General features: G+C 43.2%; 2 protein-coding genes across 2 annotated transcripts; both read right to left on the reverse strand.

Moving 5' to 3' along the window:
- Positions 1-630: 630 nt before the first annotated feature.
- ssx2ipa (synovial sarcoma, X breakpoint 2 interacting protein a) lies at positions 631-11386 on the reverse strand. Its single transcript, XM_023818981.2, has 14 exons — positions 11174-11386; positions 9433-9568; positions 8815-8969; positions 8454-8657; positions 8036-8146; positions 4332-4467; positions 4116-4191; positions 3854-4034; positions 3613-3760; positions 2138-2274; positions 1869-2042; positions 1655-1754; positions 1442-1577; positions 631-1355 (listed from the first exon to the last, which is right to left on the reverse strand). Exons 1-14 carry the CDS (start codon positions 11369-11371, stop codon positions 1211-1213), a joined length of 2037 nt encoding a protein of 678 aa, XP_023674749.2. The 5' UTR covers positions 11372-11386; the 3' UTR covers positions 631-1210.
- A 2621-nt stretch (positions 11387-14007) lies between these two features.
- Positions 14008-20712, reverse strand: LOC111847628 (lysophosphatidic acid receptor 3-like). Its single transcript, XM_023818985.2, has 3 exons — positions 19548-20712; positions 18039-18812; positions 14008-15771 (listed from the first exon to the last, which is right to left on the reverse strand). Exons 2-3 carry the CDS (start codon positions 18769-18771, stop codon positions 15446-15448), a joined length of 1059 nt encoding a protein of 352 aa, XP_023674753.1. The 5' UTR covers positions 18772-18812; positions 19548-20712; the 3' UTR covers positions 14008-15445.
- Between the last annotated feature and the right edge of the window lie 103 nt (positions 20713-20815).

Genomic DNA, 20815 nt, shown 5'->3' on the forward strand with positions numbered 1-20815 from the left:
CTGTAAATGAGAAAGGACATATACCGTTACTCCTTTTTGTAATACAAGTTGCACTATACGCTTGAACTGCAATTTTTTTGCGACCATTAGTTTTTAAAAAGACGTAACCGTTAGTGCGCATGCGTAAAGCTGTTCCGGTGCCTGATGTAAAGACGAGAACAATTCTGCGTGTGCGCAAAACAACTCAGGCAACTGAACGAAGTTTCATTCGAAAGTTTATTCCCAGTTAGGATATGGCATTGGATTAATTGGAACATGTAATTGGCGAATCAGTACTAAAGTCCCACGTTTAGCGTGCATACATCTTAAAACTAGAATACATCCGCTAAACTAGTATTCAACTTTGAGGAAATGATCGAGTCCTCCACGCTTAGTAGCTTTACTCAAAATATATTTAAGCCATGTCGCTCTATATGGTCAAGATTGCAAAACAACAACACAGGATAACAGTTTTAAGCGATACCCTGTAAAGCCAATGCGACAACTTAGCCATTTCCCTGGGTAACAATCATACCAATCTTTTCACAGCAAACCGTTAAGAAACATCTTTCTAGATCCTTGGATTCATAATATTAAGAGTTTTATCCATATGTACAATTCACAATTTAAATACTTTATCAATACCAGGAATGTGTGAAACAGACAAGTTTATTATATGCATTTTAATGACATTTAATTCAAAAGCTAATTATTGCATTGACTGAATTACTCATGCTGCTCTTACAAACACCATGGATTTGCGAAAGGTCTATCAAGGGGTGGGGTGTCAGACTCATAAACGTTAGTCTATAAGTCTACAGAGATATAAAATTCTTAAAATGTGCAACTTAAGCTACATAAATTCCCCCCCCAAAAGATCTACACATTACAAAATAAATACACTGCAGTTATATAATAAACTAAATCTCAAATATACACAGACAAGACCTATAAAACATCTTTGAAGATTTGGGATGAATATTTGTACTACAGTCAGCTGTCAATCATCTAATGCGGGATGCTCCCATAGGAAAACTGCGCGCACACGTTAAAACTGGCTCATGAAGACAAATTCATCACTGGATTTATTAAAAAAAAAAAAAAAAGAGTTTTTGGCATGTTTTTTTCAAGCATCAGATGACCAATAAAACTGCTGTAAAAATAATCTTCATGGATGACATAGGGCCAGCATTTTTTAAATGTCTTTATAAAGTTGAAGAAGTGCAAAGCGTCAGTTTGGACTGCTTTCAGTGCCAACAAGCGAATAGATACTGCAATCGGCTGCTCCAAGGAATCCCGATTTGGCAGAAACATCTCGGCTGAGTATGACGTCGGAGTCCTGCCAGTTTCCATTCTTTGGTTGGCTTCTAGGTGAGCTGCAAAAGAATTACAAAGCATGATAATTTTTTATTTTTTTTTGCAGAAATCAATTAAGCAGAAATGCACTGAAGGTGAAGGGTACCCATGGTCAGGGAGGAGGCGGAGGGTGCGGTAGAGGTCAGCTGTTGACGGGATCTTTGCTGGCGCGGCCTTGGGGGTGGAGAAAGCGTTGTGATACTGCGATTCTGGAGCGACGGTCACTTCAGACGCCTCGGGACCTGAGGAAGGTCACAGCGTGATGACCGTGTTACACAATCCATTCTGCTATGATGGCACGCATCCAAATGGCACTCACTCTTTAAGGCACTTTGCGATTTGTTACGGTCCAGAAATGGCGTCATGTTCAGGAACTGATGCTTGAGCCACATCGCTCGGTCCTCCTCAAACGCCTTCCTCTGACGGACGCAAAGAGGAGAGACGTTTGTGGTCATTTCAGAAAGATGTGGGCCATAACACTTTTTTTCCTTAAAACTCCAGAGGAGCCCAGCATTTGTAAACACTCCCAGTACCTCATGGCCAAGTCTAATGGCAGCTTCTGTGAAATTCCTTCTCTCCTTCTCAAAATTTTTCTTCTGTTCGTCGAAGAGTCTCCACTCCTCCTTGAGGCGCTCCTTCTCCTCCAGCATGTAGCAGTCGTTCAGGAGGGCAGCCGTCTCGTCATCACACGGGCAGCTCAGCTGCTGCTACACTCGGTAGGGGGCAGTAGAGAGCCAGGTGGGTCATGCAGGTGACCACACTCGGTAAATGGTCCCATCAGACTGGGCTCTCCCAATCATACCTGCCACAGCTGCTGCTGCGTTTGGATGAAGTCCTTACACTGCTGGATCTCCAGCTTCAGCTTCTCCACAGTCTCCTCGTGGCTCTTCCTGGAAATGACTTCATTGTCACCCAGTGAGCCATTCTGCACCAAGGATGCTGTGTACCAAGCAGGGCTATTGTTAGCGAACACTACTAGCAGATAACATTTTCACAAACTGGAAGAAGATACGAAAATAAGCTACACGAAAAACTACAAAATATTGCATTTAACAGACGAAGTCAAACACTTTGTTACGATTTAATAACATTTTATAAAATGATGCTTTGCTTATACTGAAACATCATTAATACCAACAGCCTGTTTTGCCCACTTTGAGGACACTAGAACATGTGCAGTGTATTCTTGCAGGTCTCCCGAAAGATCAGACACATAAGCCAGCTCTCTAACTTTGTGTCCCTTGAAATAAAATTACTTTAAAAATAAAATAAAAAAATTACTGGAAAAAAAAGTAAATGGAAACAAACTGAAAACTATAAAATACTTTGTCAGAATTCTGAGTTTAGAAAAAAAGTCAGAATTCAAATAATATTTTCATGGTGGCCCTAATCCTCTTCTGTAAATACTAAACTGGATTTCAAAGGAGGAAAAAAACAAACTTAAATGTACAACAAAACAAACTTAAATGTAACACTGATGCCAGAAACATTTTTTAAAACTGTTACTCAAAATATTCATAAATCAACTACTGCACATAAATGAAGGCTCTGAACACTGTTAACTAAGGAAAAACAAACAAGCTGGCATAAGTAGGAAAAGCCCAGAAATCGCACAGGGTTCCACTTGGCAGATGCTTTGGTCCAGAGCAACATGCAAGTCATTAAAGCCTGGAGTCTGTGCACAGGGTCAGCATCCCTGGAGCAGTTTGGGTTAAAGGCCTTGCCCAGTCGTGGTATTGTCAGCCACAGGACTTGAACCAACAACCTTCTGGACACCTGCACAGATGCCCAACTCACTTAGCTAACCTACCTACATGTCCAAATAACTAAGAAAACGTCTGGGTTCATGTGACGCAAAATGTACTGCGCAGCCAATTAGACTTAATGAATTCTGAGCCTTTTAATGGGGATGGTTCTTGAATCAGTCGCTAATTAGCATAACCTGAATTTACCAGCTCCTAGTAATACAAAGAGCAAGAGACTAGTTAATTTCAAACACAGAATTAAGCTAAAGGGGAAAACAAGTGGGGGGAGAATCAAAGATCCGTCCGTAAGTAACACAGCAGTAATTAAATGAGATGATTAGCGGAAGCCAAGATACCAAGAGCTCAGTAATTGCACCACAATCAAATCAGCATGGATTTTAGTCAAGGAGAAACTTTGGGAAATAGGATGGCAATCCACAGCTCTAGATCCTATTGTTTCTAATACCTCATCAGGCCTGAGTCCAACCCCCCCCCCCCAAATTGATAATGGTACATCCCATCAAGCGCTCACCTTGATTGTCCAGCTTCTCCATGTGATTCTTCAGCCGTCTCCACTGCTGCCGGATGCTGTTGGTGAGCTGCTCGCGGGCATGCTCACACGACAGCTCCAGCGTCTCCCGGCTCGAATCGCACACCTCCTCCTCATTTTCGGACCCGGGCTGCAAAGACACGCCCCCACTTAGTCTGACACTTGGGTACGGATTTCGAATATTCCCTTTTGATTACGGGAGATGAGAGGGGAGGTCATTAACCAGGTCGAGGCTGTCATCAATCGTCTCTCCTTTCTGGCTGTGTTTCCTCGGACTCAAAATGGAGACCATCTCCTTTTTCATCTGCTGCAAAACCTTCTTGAGCTCCGCATTCTCCACCAACAGCTCCTTCTGCCGACTCTCATAATCATTCAAAAGGGTCTGGTACATCTCACCCTCATTCCTGAAAAACAGGCACCAAACTGTCAGTAAGACTTCCTAAGACGGCACCTACGACATCTATAAGGGCCAAGGCTGAACAAACCTGGCTTCAGTTTTCCCAGTCTTCCAAAGGCTTCTCTTGCCATCAGATCTCCCCACATAATTCAAGACTTCAATAGCTGGGGAATGAGGTTCAAACAAACCGTGTAAAATCCATATTCAGCATTCACACTAAAAGCAACCAAGAAAGCAATCAAGCAAGGTCTCTGATGGCTTTGAAACAGGGTTCATGAGCATCGCAGGCATGCAGGAGACGCACCCAGTCTCTTGTCCTTCTTGTCGATTAAAAGCTGGTTCAGACGCTCCTTCAGCTTGCTGAACTCCCTCTCCTTACGCTTCATGTCATGGTTATACTGGCTGGCACGACTGGATATTATATTCTGTAACTTTTGTACCTGGGGAAAGTTCAGACATTTAATTCAGACATTTCCTGCAACAAGGATGGGAGGCCAACATCTTTAAGGGTGAAAGATGGAGAGCTTGACCATTTTGTAAATGAATATGCAGAAGTTGTCCGTATCCGCGGTTTACCATAGGTCGAAAAAACCTGTATGTTTCTCATTGTCCATTTGTGGGGTATAAAAAGCATGATTTTCATTGTTCCATCATCCCTATAAATGATATTTTCTCCATTGCTCTACAGTCTCTAGAGAATTAGGCTACAACATAGTAATTATACAGATTACTAACTTTTGGGTATACATCTCAAAATGCATCTCATTAATATTTAAGCCACACTACTAATCTTCTTACCAAATTATGAGCGTAAATAAATGTCCGCATTTCACCGAAAAGCTGGCGCAAGACCAAACGCTTCGTCTGTCATCTGAAGCCCTGGTAATGCGCGATATAATATCAATATGATATTGCCCAGCCCTATGAAGTAGTTATGAATCCTGGATTTTAAGGCTACAAAAAAGCTGAGAGGAGAGGGTGACAGTTACCAAGCAAAAGGTCCATTTCTTTATGTTAGTGTTAAGTCCACAACCCGCCTCCGTATGATTCAATCAGCTACTAATATTAACATTAGCAAAATTAGCTTGCTAGTCCAGCAAATAATAAAACAAGCTTGCCGACTTAATCACCGCATAGAAGCTGACAACATTCATGTTCGTTATCTACATCGGTGTGTACATCAGCTCCGCCCTGGTTTGTCATGCACAGATGCAACTTCAGCAAGCCTGACATGGTCTGGCAGGATCTCCGAATAAGAAAAATATTAATGCATATTACTTGAGGAACAATGTACAGCCGCTCGGTAAATTTTACCATAGGGAACTCTCTCTCTCCCCCCCCCCCCCACTTAATTTCTGCAGTGGAGACCACCCCCATGTAAGGTGGTCCAGAATATCCAGCAGCACCCCTGCTCCGCCCAGCAAAAGATGTACTTGTCTTCATATGTACCCAATTAGCTCCCAAGTAATACAGTGCACTCCAGTGCAACAAGGAAAGAGACGTAATGAGCTGCATGCAGTGATCATCCAGCTGGTGAGATAAGGGCAGCCTTCAAGTAAGTGTCAGTAGCTGGCAAAGAAAGATAAACGCAAAAATGAGGCCGAGACAGAACATACCCCCCAAACACTGAGTAGTTTTAAACACCAGCCATGCATTTTCTGTCAATATGAATTCCCATCAGGGGGTGAGTGACATCACTGGTACAGGACAGTCTACTGTATCTGTAGGTTTTCACAGCACCGTTATTGCCTGGACAGTGAGACATGACAGGTCACTGTGGATCAGATTCAAAGGCCTGCATTTGTTTGTTTTGACAGAAGCCTTTCACGAAGGACGGCGGCTTGGCAGGCCGATCTGCACATACGGTAAAGACAACAGCACAGGTTTTCCCCCACAGGCGAGCATAACTGGGACACAGATTTGCTTCCAGTAACACAGTAAAATTCTTTTTAATGTAAGGACAACATGTCTGACAGGAATAGGCTGCACCTGCAAATTCCGTCTGAAGTATACTGATTTTCACACAAGCCATTTAAATACAAATCCTTCAGTCTTAATGTGGAATCCTGCTTTATAGTAAACTTTAGCACAACGGAACATGCACAAGTTGCAGGTTATCTAGACAAATACACAAACCTGGACACCTAGCCCAAGGACTGCACACAGAAAGCTAAAATTGGCTCCATGCACAGTAACCTACTTGCAGCTGGTCTCCAAAGACACCCATGTCAACCTCAGTGAGCTCAAAGCATCAATGAATGATCTTCAGACACAATTCAGGAGAAATGCTTCATATGAGCTACACGCAGACCAAGTACTGAAATCTAAATAGTGCCATGTTTGACTGGGGTCACCCTAGTCAAATGTAGTGCCAAAATTTGACCAGGGTGACGCCTAGCCAATCGTGGTGAGTGAATATTTTACAACTGCAAGGTAGGCCTACAGGACCTCCAAGGTGTACTAACTGCACTTCTAGCCTGAAAACTGAGAGCGTCGCAACCAATCGAAACACTTATACAGCAGAGCATCCAATCCAGCTAACATGAGGCCATGCCAGACTTTCAGTCGGTGTCGGCACAACCGGAGGAGGTTAGAATTAAAAAGGCTGATCCATTCTTTTGCACAGGATTCTGACATTAAAAGGCTTGAGGTCCTAGTGCACCATTTAAATGGGGAGCAGGCCTCTGCATGGCCCACTTTCTGCTCAGTACATACTGCAGATAAATGTCCTGGCACTATCCTCTACAGCAGTGTTTCCAGAAGCTGCTGATAACACTGAAGTCAGGCCTTCAGCAGCAGTCCACACCAAATGCTGAAGAACAAAACATCTGACCACACCAGACTTGAATAAATCAAGAAGCTCTGTTGAAGCCTGGGTTAGCCCAAACCACTACAATCTACAAACCTTAAAAAATTATTAGAAATACCCGTGGTCCATTCAGCCACCTGGAGTTCTGTTATGCTCTACATTCAAGATCTGAACTTTAGCAGAAGCCCATGGATCACTGAACCTTCAGGGCTCTTGGCCTCCATGAATTTCAAAGCTCTTTGGGATCTTCTACATGGGAATCCACCAGGATCACCACACCGACTGGCAGTGGAAGCACACAGTCTAAATTATAAGGCTGTTAAAACCAGATTAAGGATTGATAAGCAAAAACCACCATTCTGAGAATTAACAGTACACCTTCCTGAGGTGGATCGTTGGGCCGCAATCCCTTCCCTGTTGCACTCATGTGACATTTTAGGTGATTTATAAATATCCAGGAGCACTGTCAGAAAAGTACCAATTTGTAGCTTTGAGGGTATAATTACTTGTCACTGGGGCTGTATCCCCAAGGGTCTGCCAATTGTACCCTGGCTGCAGGTAAATGTACCTTTCAGTCTAATTCAGCGTTTCCCAATCTGGTCCTCAGGAGCCCAAACAGACCATTTTTCTCCAAGTTCCCAGTAGGAAGCAAATATGTGGACTGTCAGGTAGGGAGCAAAAACATGGACCCCGTGGGTCCCCGAGGACCAGATTGGGAAACACAGGTCTCATTTAAGGTACAGAAATGGACTCTTTCATGAACATTATTGTACCATTAATGTTATTTGTACCTTGGGGAACAGAACTATACCAGGGCTGTACCCTTCTTCCTTATTAAATTTCAGTGGTGCGTTAGTATTCAAGTGCACAAATTGAATTGCACCTTCACACACCAAGTCAAAGGCAGGTAAATATATGGTAAGACCAAAGTTCTGTGAATAGTCACAAGGGTTCGCACAAAACAAGATGTTAAAGATTTATACTTCAATTGTACGAGTCATGAAAGATTAATTATCTCCCGTTTCTAAAATACTTTGATCGAACGGGCAGACAATGGAGATTAACAAGACCGTACGTGCTCGCACAATTTACAGAGCACCAAATGAACCGCTTAACAAGCTCAGAGTTGCAACACTAAACCAACCTGAATTTAGAAATAAAATTTGCAGTTGCTCTCCAAAGCAGCAGCACATGCTCACCTCCTCCTTCTCGTTTTTCAGGCAGTTCTGTAAGCTCTTGACTTTCATCTGGAGTTGTCGCTCTCGTTCACAGAGCCCCGTGCTCTCCCTCCTGGACTGCTCCAGTTGCTCCTACAACCGACAGTTCCAGAGCTGTACTTTAAATTGTTGACATACTCTGTAGTAGCGTCACCATTTGCCCTTATACATTCAACTCATTTAAAGGAAAAATCAATATTTCGAATTTGTAATTCAATTATGAAGACTAAGCACGGAAAGAGACTATAAATCAAGACTGTTCATATGCAGCGTCAAAAAAGAACACCGCATATACAATTAAACATCTGTAATCGATGCCGGAGGTTTCATTCCCGCGTTTATTATCGGCAAGTTAATAAGCCGGAATTCGGCACGCGGCGCTACTCCCCCCGCGCGCCACCTTGAGCCTGGAGTTGCAGAGCTTCAGGTGCTCCAGGTGGCTGGCGCTCTTCAACTGCTCCGTCTCCAGCTCCTCCAGGGCTCGCAGGCTGCGGCGGTGCAGCTGCAGCAGCTCGTACATGTTGTTCAGCACCGACACTGCCTTCAGATCGCCGCCGCTGTCCAGCTCATTACACAAGGCGGGGAAGCCCAGTGAGGACATCTCCTATGGCAACCAAAACCAGACGGTGTTTCCAATTTAATGGGAAATATTTTTCAAACATATTTACCAAATATACAAAAGCCTTGCCGCTCCCCAGAAGATACACCAAACATGTCACTGTTACAGAGTTAAATGTTTTCAAACATCTGTATCCATTTACCTGATTTATGTATGAGATGCACTGCGCTATGTTCCCTTCCGAGCAAAAGGCACTTAAAACACTGTAGGACTGTTTGGACAAAGGCATCGAGGAGTGAGTGTGATTCCTCGAAGGATACATTAACCTGGAAGAGTTGCAGGACATGTTTGAGCTCTCTGTTAAAGTAAAGAGAGAGAAAAAAATCAAGAGTGAACTTCCTGTACTATTTAAACTGAATGCTACAGTTTGACCAAAAACCATAATTAAACAAGCAATTACCGATACTACATAAACCCATGTGACAGGTGTCCGAAGTTTTCGTTCTCTGCAGGTAATCACGTTTGCAAATGCCATGCTGATGAAACACGGCCTGCACCTCCGTGAAACCATTATTCTATGAGCCAAATCTGACTGTCGTGCCCTTCAACGGGCGCCAATTACAAGAGGGTTAAGAAAAGCAAGTCACCTTTAAATAGTTCCCATTCGCTCTCCTTTTTGAAAGGAGGTTAGCTATGTAGAACAAACACGCATTCGAGCTTGGGGGGGTGGGGTGCATTTCCACACATACATTTGCGAAGAGGATTGAGAATCCGGCCAACAGCCTTCAGATTAATTAATGCGCTATAGAGAAACGTTTACCCAGCGAAGACTCCGCCATTGCTGGCGTCCACCTATCTCCCGTATCCGCTGGATGCGAGAAGAGCTGGGAGTCTGCTGGTGATCGTAGGGCCAGTGCGACGCATGTAGCGATGAAGGGCTTCTCAGCACACAGGTCCTGAAATAGATGGTGCACAGTGTACCAGATTAGCGTCCCACATAAACATGAGATTAAACAGCACCCATGGGTCCGGGGTGGGGTGGGGAGGAGGGGGAGGGTGATCTATCGAGTAATGAGATAGCGCTCGTCTTTCTGCAGACTTTGGACCTTCTGCATGCTGGCGTTGTCATTAGTTTCAGATCTGGATGCTGTCAAGTACACGCACGTCCATGCGAACAGCTCTACACGCACACCACGTGTTTGTATCTAACCAAACACAGAATATGCGTCTCGTAAAATCATTAACTGGTAAGACGAGCTCACCCACGTTTTAGACACTTACCTAACAAAACCGGTTTTTATATAAAATTGCGAGTATATGGTATATCGTTCGTACATTTGCCGACGGCTAAAGAAAGAAACTAGTAAGTCAAATGGGGGAAAAAATCGGGCTGTGCGTGTATGTAGTGATCAATAAATCCGACTCGCAGATGCCCGTCCGCACTCACACGTGCACCTATTCTGCAAAACACAGTTCACAGTAAAATATCAATATTAGGACCTGAAAGCATGGCGCCATTTTTCAAGAATTGTCTTAACCTAACCATGCAACGTCACCAGTTTTAATGCGCTCATTCGTTTCCCCAAACCAGACTGCCGTACTCCGCTAAATGCGGTATACATGATGCTTTGCTTACAAGCGACGTCAATTGGGGCATCTTGGATAAGAGACCAGCTATTAAACATTTTCTGCTGTGACATATATCCAAATTACCTCCAGATCAGACCCTGATCTTCAGATTAGTGAACCAGGACGGACCGATGCCGCTATAATCTTGGCTCGCTGACGTTACAATCACTTAGGAAAAATACTATTTATAAATCCACGCACCAAATTTAGTGGCTGTATTAAGGACATGTGTTTTAGGTATATTAAAGACGTACAATACGGCAAATGCACGTTTAAATTTGGACAGCCAAATACGGAAATTAGTATGTTAGTAATTAGTATGTTACACGCAAAGCAAACTAGAAACCAATCAAGAAGTACTTAACCGAATCGCGTGAACTGCGACAGACAGTGGGGCTGGGTGGGGGGGATTATCTGCGGTACCTAACCCGGACTGTTTACGATGTACTGCTTAGAGGAGTCAACCCGATCAGGTTAAAATGAGGACGCCACGCAGGACTTTGACACACATTCACCAGCCGTCATGATTTACTGACCCCTTACACACACACTGATACCATAAAATACAAGTTTATCACGGATTTACAGCGTATTTCCAAAATGATACATCAACATGGTTTCCTCCACCATCCTCTACACCTTTCCGGGATTTAGGGAGCCCACGCAGGTATACAGGTGCTCATCCACCTTAACTCATGCAGTCGCCTACTTCGCAGACCTAACCTAGTTACACCACCTGTGCGCCTAAATCCTAGATATAGCCCAGATCGGCAGCACTTCAAAACAATCAATCGTATTTTTCTAAAACATACTGTGGCTTATCACCTTAATATCCGGCTCCGATACTAAACATTCCGAGCAAACCCATTCAAATAACCAGCGACTGACGGTTAGTGATCGGATTTTTATTCTTCTAATTATTTAAAACTCACTCTGTGTACACCGGACGTGTCCGAAACGTGGCGACGATGAAAACGCCGAAACCGAGCCCACCGGCCGCTGCCTGGGACGTATTTCGTTAGTCTTGGTCCATGACTGGCCACCAACTCCCTCCTATCAGCCGAGCGCAGGTTGGCTTGCAGGTTTGAAGCCTTACGACTACCGGGCGCAACAAGAAGCACGGCTGCCATTGGCCACTGTGTTGTCAAGCAACCAATACCTGTACACTCTATTGGACGACGCCCAGCCACTAGGCTTCATAATTTAACTATATATTTACACTTGTAGTTAAATATATATATAATCGCTATATACATAGGCAGTGCTGGTACCTAGGTAGAAGGTATTTTGCGAATAAGCAATGACCATCCTGTCTCCGAACCAATTTTGTAATTATAGCGTGGTTTTTGTGGTGTTTTTTTATTATATTTTCCAAAGTTGCAGATTTGAAATAGTAAAAAATAAACTAACAAATAACGACTATAGAGGGGGGCAGAGTTAAAGCGAGGATCGCGTAGTTTGGACTAGTGCCCTTGCAGTTACATCTTAATTGCAAATTGTGTCAGATTTTCATTTGCATAACTGTGTGCGTTGCCAGAGGAACCACCAAAATAAACACGATAGGCAGAAACAGATTTAAAAAAAACAGGCACATACACACAAAGCTTTAGTGTTCTGGATATTTCCTATTTCATGCTGCCCCTCATTCTGAATGGTTCTGTACTCATGTATAAAAGTAGATATATTATATGACATAGTGTAGGGCCCTAATTGTGATAGAGGCAGCACAAAACGGGGCCAGGGTGACATGTGCTTCTGGAGGCCAGTAAATGGAAGCAATTAGCTTACATAAGCCCCCCACCAGCACAAAGCAGCTGGGGCCTTACCTCATTATTTGAATGCCATCCAGTTGGGTGTAGATACACCCTCCCCCAGCCCCCAGCCCCACCCCCGTGGGACCTGACTGACCCTGCCCCTCCAGCATATATGCTTAGTGGTTGCTGTTTATTTGTCACAATCAGTAAGAAAAACATCAGAATGTATGAACATTAATACAGTTTTCTTTGACCACTCATTCATTATTACAGGTTTCACCTGCTACTGGTAGAATATCTGGGACAAGGGCAGTGATCCTCACTGAGCAGGAGGGTCTGGAAACAAGGCTGCTCCTTTAACATGAGTAATTCATTAAGGCGGTAAACGAGATTTGGCATGTTTTACGTCATACGTTTCAGTAGTATTGTGAAGTATTGTTAGGTCTGGTTGAGGAGAAACATGGTTAATATTCAATGAATTTAAATAAATTTTAAAAGCTATCTGTACTTTACATCTGAGACTGAGATTGACAAACATAATATTAAAATAGTTTATGAAACATAAACATAGAAAATAAACTGAACTAGTAGGAGTGGGAGTTATTTTCTGTATTTCTCCATGTCAAGGTCCTACTGTCAAGTTAAATTTCGACATGTTCATCCATCCATCTTCCACCTGCTTATTCTGGATAGGGTCACTGGACGGGGGGTACACACACACAAGCACAGAGCATGCAATTTCAGGACATCAATTCAGCTAACTGTATTCCTCTCCAAATAAATTTACAGTACTGTGTAAAAGTCTTAGGCAGTCAAAAGAAATGTTTTCAGCTATTTATCCAGGTAGTAAGTACACTTTTGCTAGGAACAAAAAAACACAGTTTAGCATTAGAGCATATGCAAATTAAGCATAACACCGTAAAATCTAGTAAGAATTTCTTCTCCAAAAAGTCACTGATATCTAGTTGGATGACTAGATGAACACCACTTCGGTTCCCAAACCTCTCCTCAGGGGCACCTCAGCCATTCCGTGTATTCATTAAATTTCACCACCAGCTCACTTAATTACTTTATTTAATTAAAAAGTCAATGAGATATTGATTAGCTATATGAGGTGTGCTAGTGGTCAAAAATCCATGGGTGCGCTGGATGATTGCTGGAAATACTGGGGTGATTTTAGCAGAACTGGCTAAGCTGACACACTTTGACAGGCATAGTAACATAGTTTTACACCAACATAAAGACCATGTAAACCATGTAGACAGCAGTCTCTCAGGCTGCCTAAGACTTTCATACAGTGCTGTGTACTTTTAACTTCTAATTTTATACTTCAGAGATTTAGTTTGAGTACCTACTTTGCTCCAGGGTGTAATAAATCAAGGAGCTGATGTGGGAAACAGGGCAGCTGGTTAGGGAATTGCAGATGCATTTATTAATATTATTACTATTATAATAATAATAATTAAGGGTCCAAAGCACGTAGTGCTATGGAACCTTATTGTTTTTGTTAGGATTATTTATTATTATTATTATCGTTGTTGTTTGTTGTTGAAACACGATGCACAGTGGCCTGTACTACGAAGCGAGGTTACTGGCTTATCGGGGTAATCTTACTAGATTTTACGGTGTTATCCTTAATTTGCATATGTTCTAATGCTAAACTGTGTTTTTTTGTTCCTAGCAAAAGTGTACTTACTACCTGGATAAATAGCTGAAAACATTTCTTTTGACTGCCTAAGACTTTTACGCAGTACTGTACATTTATTTGGAGAGGAATACAGGGGATTTAAGCTACCACAGTCTAAATGGACTTCATATTCGTTCACTTACATTTTGCCCAGACTACCTCAAATCCGACAAGTTACCCCGATAAGCCAGTAACCCTGCTTCGTAGTACAGGCCACAGGTCGTTTAGGTTTCAAAACAAACTACTTTCTGCTTTCCCCTCCAGTCATTTTTACATGCACAGACATACTCAGGCTCCTAATGGAACAAGAAACCTTAAACCACAGTGTTGTCCCTGAGCAGCATTTAATGGACTGAATACCCATATTTTGGGGCTACTTTTCAGTGACTCATTTATGGCCCAGAAGCATACAGTTTCAGTTTAGGCTTCAGGTTACATACGATTCTCATATTCGGAAGTCATAACACACCCCTCCATACAATGTCCACAGGGAGATTGTTTTTTGACATGCGGGACCAGTACAATGTCGTGATAATAAACCTGCCACATTGTTTGCAGCTGAAGTTTCAAGAGATAAATCATTGAAATAGCACCTGAATTTTGTAGAAGTGTGAAAGACAGTCAACACTGAGATCACACCTCGATAACGGCATCCTCAAAGTTATCCGACAGGAGTCCAGAAGCATCGGAGAGTATGACAATAACTAGGCCTATTAGTACGTGAGTTTAATGTTCCATGCAGACTTCGGTCACATAGAACCAATGGAATAAACAACTGGTTTTAGTCTATGTGGTTAGAACTGACATCCATCTATCTTCACACCGCTTATCCTGGTCAGGGTCTTGGGGGCACCTGGAGCCTATCCCAGAATGCACAGGGCCCAAGACAGGGGAGCAACCAGGGCAGGACATCAGCTAATATAGACTCTGCTGAACTGATCAATGACTTTTCTTGTGTTTTCAGTGTCAACCTGCAACACACACTCATTCACTCAAACATTTACATCTTACAAAACTTCTGTAGGCGGTATGATGAGCACAACAAAGATACCAGTATCAAAATGAAACCCTGTATATTGTGATAGTAGTGATTGTGGTAATTTTCTAAGTAAGGCGGATTGACATTTGTGGAACCCATTGATATTTACTATAAATTGAAGTCTGTCTATAACAAAATTAATAAAAATAATAGAATAATTTTTGAAAACATCTGCAAAGTTTGTTTTGTAAAAGCTCCCCCCCAACTATTTCCTAAAAGGAAATCTATAACCATCCCCCCACCCCCAGTACTTGTAGTTAGGCAAAACAGGTTCCCTTTGTTATTCAGTACCAGGTGATGGTACTCCCCTTGTCATTCAGAACCAGATACTGGTACTCCACTTGACATTCAGTACCAGGTGCTGGTACTCTCCTTGTCGTTCAGTACCAGGTACCGGTACTCCACTTATTAGTCAATGCCAGGTACCGGTATTCCTCTTGCTATTCAGTACCAGCAGGTACTGAGAGATGCCTGTACTCTGAAGAGAAAAACAAAGAGGTGCTGGTACTGTGTACTGGTGTGTACTGACCCACTTCAAGCACTGATACCCCCATCAAAATTCTCTGAAGGCAGTTCTTTAAGCCATCAAAAGCAAATTCCAAGGCAATTTAGACACCATGCATCTCCAGTAGGCCATGTCTTTGGCCAATGGGTCCAAATTCATCTGAAGCGATTGAACAGAAGGGTTAACATTTCCTTGTTCCCTTTCGGGTTCACGGTAGGTTCAGTCCTGAAGTTTCTCCTCGACCGAGCACTGGCTCTCGATTCCCATTTCCTGGATGGGAAGAGTGTCTGAATGGGGCTTCAGGCCCCGCTGGCTATTCCTTGGCCGGCCCCTGTGCCTGAGGCAAGCCAAAGAGCATATGATGTTTTTAATGGTCCTCCACATGTCCTTGTCCTTGTAGGAGTAGATGATGGGGTTCATCACTGAGTTGAGGGTGGCAAGGAGAAGAAACCAAGTTTTGAACTTCAGCACCTGGCACTTCTGACAGTTAATGCCATCCATCAGAAGGATCACTAATCCAGGAGTCCAGCAGATTACAAAGGCCCCTGAGAGAGAGAGAGGTGAGTGAGAAATAAGTAAGAGACTGAGACATCATGCCTTCCAAGGGCATTATATTAATACAGTCTGTAAACCTTTTTCCTGAAACAGTCCACACACCACTCCAGTGTACACTGTGGATGCTCAGAAAAATCCATCATCTTCCACTCGTCCTCAGATGGAGTAAAAACAGTGATATATAACCAGAAACTTCAGAGTATTGTGGAAGACAGGGGAGTTTCTAGCTACTGAGATGATCCAAGTCAAATTTACCTGGGGATTTTCTTTTTTTTTTTGAAGGAAGATTGGCATCGGGGCTAAAATACTCAGTGCTGGGATTAAAATACTGAGTGCTGGGATTAAAATACTCGGGGCTGGGATTAAAATACTCGGGGCTGTAGTCCCAAGTGATCGGACCTAATGACGCCCATGGTGGGAGAAGGAGCAGATCTCAATGAAGACTTCCTAGTACCAGAAAGTTCCTTACACTCTGCTACCAGGATAACACATCAGGACGGCATTTTCAGGGTTAGACCTGAAGGAGGCTGAGATACTGATATGCATAAATGGGGAATGGATGACTTCATCCTTTCCACAAAGGACTAAATAATTAAATACAGGGAACTGCTGCCCAGGGGCGTGCCTTTGTGACTGTGGGACATTTTTGTATCATTGCCTAATTGACTCACTTGACCACAAGGGGGTGTCATTCAGCAAGTCATAAAATGTTGCGTTGACAGGATAACTCATACCTGTAATTGGTTTTCCATAAACTAACATACCTTACTCAATGTCATCTCATTATAACTTCTATCCCAGTATGCAATAGTAAGATTCAGTCTGATAGAAAACTTCATATTAGTTAACAATACAGCTAAATTAATTTCTTTATCAATTAGGTTACATGAGCTGTCCTAAGTGCTTTGTTAACATTAAATAAATACTTTTACTTAACTTCTAAAAAGGATAATGATATGGAAAAACATGATCATATACAGTATATCCTGTGTATTACCAAGAATGAGTCCTCAAATAATTTACTACCAAAATGTGATAACTGGGCCAAAACCAGATAAATCCGCATTTAGGGATGTGGAATTCATATCATCTTCACATTCAATGCCATTCATTTAAATTCATATCTCTGTCTCAGAGGCTGAGTATATATTTACAATGAGTGGAATTTGAGAACAATGAAGAATGGTAACTCAGCATCCTTAAATGAAAACGACATCCTTATGACAGATCTCTCACCCCCCCCCCCCACACTTAAATTACACCCATATCTTACTATACGATGATTCACACCTATGCAGTCCATCACCACCCACACCTGGTCTTTACTTAAATGTGCACACTTCACAACTGTCTCTTTTTGGTGGAGGTTATGGGGGGGGGGCAGAATCTCCCTGTGTCTTTCCTGCTAAGTCAATGGTAGTGTTTTGAGTCGAGTGCCTTGGACATTTCCTGATTTCCACTGTATACTAAGATCTTCACCTTGAATTAAGATATTTTTGTAGAATATCAGCCACCACTTGGCAGTGAATTCCTCCAAAACTATAGATGAGACTGGCTTGATGTCACGTTATTCGCACGTGTGCGCTGGTCACTGGGGAGACGCTAATTGAGGGCAGCATCCTGTTTATGTCAGTGCAGTAAACAGACGAGGGGCACTCGGTGCAGACCCCGCGGCGTGTGGGCGCCCCTTCGCTGGTGGAACCCAAAGGCTGTCTCTCAGATCCCGGGGAGCCCATCTGCTCACAGGGAATATCCAGCGGTATAAACAAGCAAATATATAAACCAAGACCGACCACCGTGATGTCATGAATGGACAGTCAAGTTCTACTTCTTAGGTTAGATTTGGGGCTGAAGGTACAACAGTAAGCAACTCCACTCTACTCTTGGGGGCGGCGTCTGGCTGAGACTCGGCAGGAGAGTCACTTGTCAGAGGGCCCTTGACTTAGGCTCTTAACCCCCAGCTCCAGGGGCACCGCAAGGTGGCTGCCTTTCACTGTGACTCCCAACCTTGCTCACATCTATATGGAGAGCAAGATGGGGCAAAGTGGAGAAAATGAATTTCTCCACAGGGATTAATAAAGTACCACTATTCTATTCTATTTACAAAAGGGATCATTTTCCTTGGGGGCTTACTGGGCAAATATCACCAAGCTTTGTGAACAAGGCTTTAGAACTAAGAAATACTGTGGAACGTCCATTGTTGAGGCTTGGACTAATAATTCTGACACCTGAGCACCAGAAACACAAAAAAACACACCTAGAACCGTCATCACCGTCTTGATGAACTTGATTGGCATCCTCCTGCGGTTTAAGCTGGTATTCGGGGACAGAGCGACGGTCTTCCTCTTCACGTACGCATACATCCGTGTGTAGATCACCACCATGACCAAAAACACGACCAGGTTCGACAGCGACCAGAAGACGAGGTAGCTCTTGCTGAAGATGGGAGCGAGCGCAGAGCAGTCCTCGAGGTTGCAGAGGCAGTTCCAGCCCAGGCTGGGCACAGCGGCCAGGAAGAGGGCGACGGCCCAGACGAGCATGATCAGCAGGGAGACCCGCCGCTTGGTGAGGCCGCTGTGAAGCCTCCAGCTCATGATGGCGATGTAGCGCTCCAGCGCTATGATCAGTAGGTTAGCCAGGGACGCCGAAAAGCTAATATCAAGCAATCCCTGTCGCACGAAATACATGTTCACAGTCAGCGTTCGGGACACCTGGCCGGTGTTAAACATCAGATAGATATATGCTATTCCGGCGAGAAAGTCCGACGCCGCTAGATTGGCCAGGAGATAGTAGAAGGGAAAGTGAAACTTGCGGTTGATGACCACAGCAGCGACGGCCAGCCCGTTTGACGCCAGGATGAAGCTGCAGAGCAGAGAACCAAAGGACCTCACCACCACCAGCTGCGTGTCAGTCCAGTTTAGTTCCTTTTGGTGGAGGTCATAGAAGGCGGCCATGGACTGGTTGCGGTCACAGGATATGTTGTTGGCCATTTCTTAGTAACGGCTTCAAAACTGAGGAAGGTGGCTCTGTTCTAAAACATAAAAGAGGAAATTCTGTGCCAAGGCTAAGTTTCAGAGACGAAGTAACAATTGCGATAGCAAAGCCACATTAGTCTTCTAGATAGCAGTAAGATCAGTATACGGATCTTTGGCTTTCAAATAAAGGGAAAAACTGTCCGAATAGTGAACCTGAATTTTTTTACAGTCCATTTTCAATGCCCATATATCTTCAACCATAACAAAAAGGAAAAAAACAATCTGATGAAGATAATAGAGTCTACTCAATGCCTTTCTATGGGCAAATCGCTAACAAACTCTAGTATTAACCTATCGCAAGTATAAAAATCATAAAAACCATGTCTGATTTTGAAATTGTACATTTACGACTTATTTTTCCCCTCCGTATGTAATATAGAAAAATTACATTGGCATCCAGGTAAATTAAAAAAATAATAATCTATATTACTATTAGTAATTGCTTGCATAATGGCTGTTTCATATCCGTTTACTTCATATTTTTAATTGCTGTAGAAATTAAGGGAAATTGACGGAAACATAAGAAAACGCTCAGCTGGTGGGCATCGCTAAACATATTTAATTAAGCAAAAATGTACATTTCTGTAAGCATAGGGAAGATTAAAAAGTAACTGTAGGGCGAGGCACAAGGAGCTCAAGGAATTAAATGCGAAAGGAGTTTCTAGTATCGAAACCAAAACACCGTTAAATGATAATGAGACTGTGCAGAGATCCCTGCAGGATAAACTTACCTTACACTCCGTCCACTTCGGACTTGCGGGAGACTCCAGGTTTAGGGGCGCCGGTAATTCAGTAAACCATTCCGTTTAAGTGCATTTATTACATTAACGGAGTAATCGTGCTCGCTTCTGTGATATAAATAACCTGCACGTAGCTGTCTGAAACGATGGTTCCGCGGAAGTCTGGAGCCTTTCATTCCCTCACCTTGCTGGGGGAGGTCGGGGGCGTGTGTGCTGAGGGGTGGTCCATAACGATAGTGGATGAGACGGGGGGGGCCGAGAAATGTTGATCAACCCTCACTAGTCCTCACCACTTTCGCAATCATCTGGCGATGTGCAAATAAGGACGTTTAACCTAAAAAGATGTCTAAACAATTACTTACATTTTTTTTAAAGGATGTAATGCTGTACTGGTTTCCATTTTGCAGCCTGGCGCCTATCTGCCTTGAGGGTACTGGCGTTAATAGTCTAATAATGGTCTAGTAGTTGCTGGCCGATGCCAGGGCAAACTGAAGAGACGTCCATAATATTTAGGCAGCTTTTATAAGATTAAGATGCCGATTGCTGGTCACGGAATTCACCTCGAGTTGTATAGCTGTTGTCACATTTATGGTTTTTTCGCCGGTCTGGGTCGGCGAGCATGTTCAGACAGGCGCGCATTTTCCCGAGGCACTGACAATATCGTGGTGAAAGGAAAGGACTGACTCCTTATACGGCTCATGGCCAATTTGCATCCGACAAAACCTTAGTTTCTGCGAGACCTGGCGTCCCTTCTAGTGTACCCTGCCCTGCGAGCAGCTTTTTTTTTTTTTTTTTTTTAAACTGTAAACGTACTTTAGGCAAGTAGCCTATCTGTAGGAACATGATGGATTGATATTGACTTTTTTGATGGGCCCAAATATTCAGGGCTGCCAACTCTCACGCATCAGGCGTAACACTCACGCTTTCACTCTCACCCAAGAAATCTTATGGCAGATCTATAGTATTCCACTATAAACCCAAAATTAGCTAGTTATCCCCCTCCTACCGCCAAAGTTGTTCCAGACCCGTCAGCAATAGGTGAAAATCAGCGATATAGAAAGACCATATAAACAAACATTTCCCTGCACAATTAGTATGTTTGTGCTTTTGTTTTTCAGCGTGGGACTCCTATATTACCCACCTCAGTTCCTCGTATTTAAGGTAATGGCTGAATGGCCTCATACTAAAGACTAGGGATTCAAACTGAAAGACGAGTCAAGCATGCTTGTATGAAGCAAAGTTTGGGTGAAACATAAGAC

This window comes from Paramormyrops kingsleyae, chromosome 21 (assembly GCF_048594095.1).
Source record: "Paramormyrops kingsleyae isolate MSU_618 chromosome 21, PKINGS_0.4, whole genome shotgun sequence".
Lineage (NCBI taxonomy): Eukaryota > Metazoa > Chordata > Actinopteri > Osteoglossiformes > Mormyridae > Paramormyrops > Paramormyrops kingsleyae.

What these genes read in the sequence shown, in the direction of transcription:
- ssx2ipa (XM_023818981.2), bottom strand. Translation starts at nt 11,371, where the DNA reads ATGGCAGCCGTGCTTCTTGTTGCGCCCGGTAGTCGTAAGGCTTCAAAC. An exon ending in GGAGAAGCTGGACAATCAAG is followed by an intron (nt 2,275 to 3,612) that starts GTGAGCGCTTGA and finishes CTTGGTACACAG; the next exon opens with CATCCTTGGTGCAGAATGGC. An exon ending in CCATTAGACTTGGCCATGAG is followed by an intron (nt 1,755 to 1,868) that starts GTACTGGGAGTG and finishes TGCGTCCGTCAG; the next exon opens with AGGAAGGCGTTTGAGGAGGA.
- LOC111847628 (XM_023818985.2), bottom strand. Translation starts at nt 18,771, where the DNA reads ATGGCCAACAACATATCCTGTGACCGCAACCAGTCCATGGCCGCCTTC. An exon ending in GACGGTGATGACGGTTCTAG is followed by an intron (nt 15,772 to 18,038) that starts GTGTGTTTTTTT and finishes TCTCTCTCTCAG; the next exon opens with GGGCCTTTGTAATCTGCTGG.